Source organism: Gordionus sp. m RMFG-2023, chromosome 1, assembly GCF_954871325.1.
Source record: "Gordionus sp. m RMFG-2023 chromosome 1, tfGorSpeb1-WG-v2, whole genome shotgun sequence".
Taxonomy (NCBI): Eukaryota; Metazoa; Nematomorpha; class Gordioida; order Chordodea; family Parachordodidae; genus Gordionus; species Gordionus sp. m RMFG-2023.
Window position 1 is genome coordinate 25,850,866 of NC_088775.1, and position 8,164 is coordinate 25,859,029.

Genomic DNA, 8,164 nt, shown 5'->3' on the forward strand with positions numbered 1-8,164 from the left:
AATTCCAATTAAAGCTTTTTCACAATCAAATTGTAATTTGGTCTCGTTTAAAAAATCTCGAAAATTTGTAGGCGTTTTACATATGCTTGATGATTTTGGGGGGATGAGATTAAATTTTATTAAAAGTTTTTCAACCTTAATTATCAAATCAAAAAAATTATCGCTTTTTTTATTTTTTCTATATTGATCGAGGAATCATACAACCTTTACATATATATATAATATTGTTTTCAGTTATTATAATTTTATTAAAATTGTATTGCATAAATTACAAAATAGTAAGGGCTATTAAATCAAATACTAAATAATTAATCAAAAAAAAATTTATAAACAAAAGAAATGAGTGGAATAGAACCGAAATCTTCACTACGCAATATAAGTTTTTTTTAAGAAGAATATCTCCTCTTCCGGTTTTTATATTTTCTGGATTTTCTTATTCCCTGAGCCTCTACTAATGCCCGGTCATAGTTATCGAAATTGACTATTCTTTCCTACGATGATTTTCTCCAACAATTTTTTATATAAGGTCGTATATAATGTCCTCTCCATTCACGGAAAATATCGTCCCTTTTCAATTCTCCCAAAAAAAAAGAAGACATCTTGTCCAATTAAAATGTCGATTTCTAAAATATAATAATCTACACTCTTCAAAGATTATATAATATTATACCAACATATTCGTAATAATCAATTATCGCTCTTCCAACTACTTATCAACATTCGCGGAAAGCACAATTTTCGAACAATAAAAAAAAACAATATTTTATTTATTTTTGAGCATATCTCCTCTTCCGGTTTTTATATTTTTTGGATTTTCTTATTCCCCGAGCCTCTACTAATGCCCGGTCATAGTTATCGAAATTGACTATTCTTTCCTACGATGATTTTCTCCAACAATTTCTTATATAAGGTCGTAGATAATGTTCTCTCCATTCACGGAAAATATCGTCCCTTTTCAATTCTCCCAAAAAAAAAAGACATCTTGTCCAATTAAAATGTCGATTTCTAAAATATAATAATCTACACTCTTCAAAGATGATATAATATTATGCCAACATATTCGAAATAATCAATTATCGCTCTTCCAACTACATATCAACATTCGCTGAAAGCACTATCGAGGGAGGCTTGTCCTATCAAAACTTTCTTTTTCAAATAGTAGAAACGCTTAACTTCTTTTGTGTAACGAATAGTTCTAAGACAACCTTAAGATTTCCCTATTTTGCGGCCGTAGAAAAATTTCCTTAAGTTTGAATTCTTTTTACATTACCACACCCTAAAGATTTCCCCGACAAAGTTTAATTTTTTTTTTTTGCATTTCTTGGTTTACCAGTATTTTCGATTATTTTTTTTTTTATTTGCCATTGCATCTAATTTATTATTATTTTAAATTTACCAACCCTCCTAATTTCGATTGTTCATAATCTTTCTTTTTTCTTTCAATTTTTGATTTTTTTCTTTCCCCCTTTTTTCTTGTTTATACCCCCCCCCCCTTTTTTTTTTGTTCGTAATAATACTTTTTATACTTTTTGTACCTAGTCTTATTTTATAAATATTATTGTTTATTTATTATTATTTTTTTTCAAATTTACCAACCCCTCTAATCTCGATAATACTTCTGAAAGGATAGATCAGGTATTCCTCTCTTCCCAATTTTGATTTTTTTTTTCCCCATTTCATCTTTTTTTTTTCTTCCAATCAAAATTATATCCGTTAATATATATATTTTTTTTTTGTGTTTTCTCCCTTTCAAAGCCATCTCATGGTTAACTCTTGTTGTCAAGTATGCTTAAAAATAGTTTCGCTTAATTTAAATGGCGTGTTTAGGAAACATGGTTCACCCGCGTGCCACAATTCTGGAAAATTTCCCCTCTCTTACGGCCCAGATCCTTTAATTAACGCTCCTCACTCGTATGACCCCATTCCACCATGTTCATCAAGCTCTGTTGATTTATTCCTTAATTCGCATAAGCCCCCAGTTCTTTCTAGGATCCCTATAGCCGCCCGAGAGTCCATTTCTAGGTTCCTCATGTCACTTATAAATAATTTGAATTCGGATTTCTCCTCACTACCCTTATGGTTAGACCTGGTTAGTTTTTGTTTTCGAGTCCTAGTTAAACCCAAAAATAAAATAAATAACTTATCTGCCTTAATTAAGGAAAAAGTTTCCAATTTTGAAAATACAATTATCGATGAATTTTCTCCTTCGTACGCTTTAAACCCCAACTCCTTCCGTCACAAATTGATCTCCGAAAAATTAGATCTTGGAGATATTAGCGGTGCGGCCCGAATATTGTCCTCCGATGACTCTATTTCTCCTATCAACGTTACCATATTTAAACAACTTCTTGAAAAACATCCACGAGCGTCCCCTTTTAACATCCACCCGCATGCCTCCTCCCCTATTCCCTTTACCTGTGACGAAGTACTTAAGTGCTTAAAGTCCTTTAAAAAAGGGACGACAGGGGGGTTGGACGGCTTCAGACCTGGTTTCTTTGTGGAGTTAATTCAATGCCCTGATAGTGGCTTCATTGACCCTTTGTTGAAAGCATTAACCGAACTGTGCAATAATATCCTCGTACGCGAAGTTCCCCTTTGCATTCGTCCTATTATTTTTGGCGCCCGTCTTGTCTCCTTGACCAAACCGGATGGCGGCGTTAGACCCATAGCCATAGGGTCATTCTTTCGTCGCTTAGTCGCCAAGGCTATCGTAAATAGGATTCGGCCTAAGGCTAGTTCCTTCTTATTTCCTTCACAGTTAGGATTTGGAGTGAGAGGTGGGTGTGAAGTGGCCTCACATGTTGCGCGTATTTTTATAAATACTGAGGCCGATAAGGTTTTCTGCAAGTTAGACTTCAGAAATGTTCAACACCATCCATAGGAGGGCATTCTTACCATCTTTTTTACACCATTTCCCAAAATATGGGAATTTCCTTAATTCCTGTTATGGATTCCCTTCGTTACTCAAATTCGGGGAATTTTCCATCTCCTCCGAAGAGGGGATACAGCAAGGTGATCCTCTAGGCCCCCTGCTCTTTACTATAGGGATTCATGATTTGATCAAAAATTTAAAGACTAATTTCCAATTAGACCTTAATTTATGGTATCTCGACGATGGCTCTTTTGGCGGTTCTTTATCCAATGTTATGTCGGCCATAGAGTACGTTGAAATGGAAGCTTCGAAAATTGGTCTTTCCCTAAATAGGAAAAAGTGTGAAATTTCCTCCCTCAACAATAAGGATTTTATTCCTCCCTTAGATTTTACAATCATTCCGCATGAGGAACTCTGTCTTTTAGGTTCCCCTATTGGTTTTTCAATCTCCTTTTGTCAAAAAACTTTTGAGGATTTGATCCATTCCCTTTCCAATTCACTCAAGAATCTTCCTCATCTCCCCAAACATCAGTTCTTCTTTCTCACCAAAAAATGTCTTTTTCTACCTAAATTCTTACATTTATTTAAATCTTCCCCCGTTTTCCAGTACAATACTCTCCTTAAGGTCTTCGAATTAAAATTTAAACATTTTATCGAACCACTTTTAGGCTTAAATTTTTCCGATTTCAATTGGTCCCTCTCCTCTATGCCCGCTTACCAGGGTGGACTGGGATTGTTACCCCCCTTCCTTATGGCAATTGCGTGTTTTCTTTCATCTCGAATATCCTTCGCCGATTCTATTTCCTCGCTTATCGAGTTGGACTATCCCCTTCTATCTTCAGCTAAACAAGAGTGGCTTACTCTAATCACCCAAGGCTCCGAGCAGCCAATTTCCTGCCATCTAAAGAGCTTCCTGGTCCCTATGCTTCAATGCTCGTTTGAAAAACTTTGTATGTATCCTGAGCTAACTAACCTTCAACTGCTCAGAAACGCAAAAAAAAACTCTAACGGCCATGAATTGCTAGACGCGATTCCGAGTGGTAAAAAGGAAACGTTACTCACAGACGATGAGTTTCAAACTGCCATTGGCCATAGGCTTGGTTGCCTTATCCCTTCTGTGGACACCTGTGCCGCCTGTCACAAACAGGTTGATCCTTTCTCTAGACATTGTTTCTCTTGCCTCAAAGTCAGTGGCCGTTTCCTGAGGCACGACAACCTTAATAGGTTAATCGGCAAAGCCTTGATTTCGGCCGGTTTCCCCAATAGCTTGGAGCCATTGGGGCTCCTAAATGCTGACGGTAAGCGCCCTGACGGCATGTCTTTAACGTCTTGGCACGGCGGCAAAAGACTTGTCTGGGACGTCTCTTGTGTTACCTCCTTTCCGGCTAACGGAAATACCGACCCCTTGGAACTACAAGAAACCAATAAGTTTAATAAATATAGATTCCTCCCTAACTCTTTTATATTTATTCCCCTAATTTTTAGCGTCCTTGGAAACCCCGATCCCCAATCCCTAAAGTTCTTAAATCAATTGGGTAGAAGAATTTCGTTAAGGACAGGGGTCAAAAACGAGTCCCTATCTCTTAAACAAAAAGTCCAATTTGAAATCCTAAAGGGGAACTACAAATGTTTCTTCGAAACACTCCCATTTCCCTCCTAGTTTATCAAATATAGTCATTGTTAATTTTATATATACTTATTAGATTAAAAAAAATTTTGTGGAAAGAGGTATATATTTCAAAAAAGAAATAGTTATTTTTAGATTTAAAAGTAACTTGTTTAATAAAATCGTTGAAATTGAATGACCCATAAAATTAAATATAATTTAATTGATACTCTTATATATAATATTGTTTCCAGTTATTATAATTTTATAAAATTGTATCGCTCAAATTATTAAAATACCAAATTAGACAATTTATAGCTAAATTGTTAAAATTAAAATATGACTTCATTCTACCAGATAGTGTTGTTAAACGGCTCGTTTTGAGCCGATTTTTATAAACGGCTAACTCAATATTTTAGCCAAAAAAGTATTGCCTAAGCTTCGAGATTACGATAATATATGTCTAGACCTTTGTTCCATCTATGAGCAAAATCTTCAGGCTTGCATAACATTTTTCTGGCTAAAATATTGTGTTAGTCGTTTTTAAAAATCGGCTCAAAACGAGCCGTTTAACAACAATAGACCAAACAATAAAAAAAAAAATTTTTTAATTTAAAAAAAAAATTAATAAAATAAATAAAAAAAAATAAAGTTAAACATTTCCCCGTGATTCAGTGAGTTACCAAATATTCATTACGAATTTTAACATTTTATTAAAACTTATTTGGTGGCAAATTTTTTTATTTAAAAAAATGATATTCATGTTCATGTTATATACTAAATTTTTAATATAGTCATTTTTGAGTTAAAAAGAATTAATTCAGATTTTAAAAAAATCTCCAAATTTATTTTAAGAATATCGGAAAAATTGCATTAGCAATACAAATTAATCTAAAGTAAACATAATAATTGGTGTGATTGTATGGTGTTGTAATAAAATGAATATAAAAATGGTATGAAAAAAAGATATCTTTACATATAGTCTATATATTTTTTTACGTTTTAATCAAGGATAGTTTTATTTTTAAATTTAAATTTTTATTTCCAAAAAATTATTAATTATATATTAATAGTTAAATTTTAATCAAATATTGTTTATTACCTTAATGAAGGGTTTAAAAAAATCAATCCCTTTCTACTTCTCTTTCAACTTCTTATTTTGCCCAAAACATCTTGCCAAGAAAAATAATCAAAAAATCTGAGAAAAAAAACAACTATTTTATTTCGTTTTTTTATCTATATATATATCTACTATAAAATAAATATAAATTGATTACTAATATAATTGATCTAAAAATAGCATTTTTTAATATCAAAAAAATAATATTCATCACAAAAAGAATGACTTCGCAATTTAACATAAAAAGAATGACTCCATAATTTAACATAAAAAGAATGACTCCACAATTTAACATAAACAGAATGATTCCACAATTTAACATAAAAATAATGACTCTACAATTTAACTTGAAAAGAATGACTCCACAATTTAACATAAAAAGAATGACTCCACATAACATATTTATTTATAATATGCTTAAAATAGAATAAATAAAAAGAAATATGCATTAAAACTAGACAAATACAATCAACTAAAATGCTTTTAGTAAAAAATTCAGGGACCCGGAGTGAACCGTAACGAACCGTTAAACCATTATAAACCGCTTTATATATCAGAACCGTAACCGAACCGATATAATTATTTTTTGAAAGAGTAAAAAGAACCTTTATTAAAAAGGTTAAACCGATTCAGTTTTTATATTTTAGGAATCAAAAAAAAATTGAATATCCAGAATTATATAAACTTGCTCTTATAGTACTGGCGGTTCCTGCAACACAAATTTCTGTAGAAAGGGCCTTTTCAGAGCTAAAATTTGTGTTATCGACACAACAAACAAATATGAATCCAGTTATATTAGAAAATATATTACTTATAAAATATTTAAAAATGAGCTATTTTGAATCTTATATATTTTTTTTATATATAATTCATAGATGCTTATAAAAAAAAATAAATTAGACGATGGTGTTGCTTCAATAAAAAAAAAAATTTCTAACCGTAATTAACTATTATGAACCTTTATAATCAGCTGAACCGAACCTTTGTAAATTTTTTCTTAAGAACCGTAACCAAAACGTAACCATTAAAAATTTTTACATACTGAACCGTAAGTAAACTGAACCCTTATAAATAACGGTTCGGGTCCTTGAAAAAAAATATAAAATATCCACATTTGTATCTTCAAAATCAATAACATTAACAATTGGATCCAGAATTGTTAATATAAATGTTTTTTTATATTTCCATCATCATATTTAAATAGCAGATATGTTTGCCAGCAAAATGAAGCTCCATACTTAGCATACACCATTATCGGGGTATTGAGAAATGTGGCAACACTTCGCATCATTACCCATTCAGCCTTCTTATTTGCCTTTTCTATTATATACTGTTGCACATCATCTTCACATTTATTTTGACCTTAAGTATAATCTAATATTTTTTTTTGCAGCCTCAGCAAGATCATATATGATCTAATCAAACCATAGGAGTCTTGTTTTCCTGTAATCTCCATACTTATAGATGAATTTTTTTTTTTTAATTTAAATGTTACTATTTTTAAAAATAATCAGCTTTAAAAAAAATAATGTTCTGAATTAATATAGGATATGATCATTAAAATTTAAGGTAAAGAAAGAAACAAACCCATATCCTTGAATATTAATAAAAAAAATACAACCATAATTTATAAAATATGAACCTATATAATCAGGCAAATTTTTTTATGATTTTTAAATTACCATTTGAAACAATTCCATCTGGTTCAATTGTTTCCATTTATAATGAAAAAGTTAGCACTCTTCCTATATTTTGGGTGACTTTCTTTTTTGCTAACACTAAATTTAAGCGAGAAGCATATTTTCTCCAAATATTGGTAGTTGGATTATAAAAATTTTTAAATTATGTTGAATGATTTTAATGAATGGGTCATCTACTCTAAATATTTTTTTTTAAAAAATTAATCACGATTTTTAAGAATTACAATTAACTGTAAATATTTACAAAATTACAATTTTTTAACTTTGAGTCTGAGTCTGAGTGTACAAAGTCTACTAGGTCCTCTTAAGATCCTTCAAAGGGTTTTAAGAACATTTTTTTATCATCTAATTAAAAAGGTTTATAAATTTGTCTATATCAACAATATACCTTTGGTCTGTATATTCTAATTCTAATTTCTAAGGTAATTGAATTTCTTTCGCGATATTATTTATACATCCATTTTCTTGACCAAAAAATATTGGGCAATTAACTTCGTTAATATAACTTCGTAACTTTTTATCGATTCGGAAAATGCGTATAAATAAGAAAAAATATAGCTTTTATTTCTTGCTAATACGCCATTTGGCGTAAGTCTATCATCTCCCGTTTTTCGAGGGTAAGGATATTTCATAATAAAGAATTTATGAGAATAAGTTGTGTATATAGATGTCCTTTATTGAATTTATCATTAATTTAATTATCATAATCATGTTTAGCATCACTATTTGATATATATAATAATTACATTTTATATTTAGCATCGCATTTTAATATGTAGAAAATAATCTGCGTCAGTTAAAATATGAATTACATTTCCTTTTTTTTATTTTATCTCCAATTCATTGTCCTTTATATATCATCTAAA

The 8,164-nt window shown here is 30.7% G+C and overlaps 1 protein-coding gene across 1 annotated transcript; it reads left to right on the forward strand.

Moving 5' to 3' along the window:
• The first annotated feature begins 1,762 nt into the window (after positions 1-1,762).
• Positions 1,763-4,532, forward strand: LOC135923547 (uncharacterized). The gene is made up of 2 exons (XM_065458356.1): positions 1,763-2,847; positions 2,882-4,532. The coding sequence occupies exons 1-2, from the start codon at positions 1,763-1,765 to the stop codon at positions 4,530-4,532; spliced, it is 2,736 nt and encodes a 911-aa protein (XP_065314428.1).
• Positions 4,533-8,164: the final 3,632 nt, after the last annotated feature.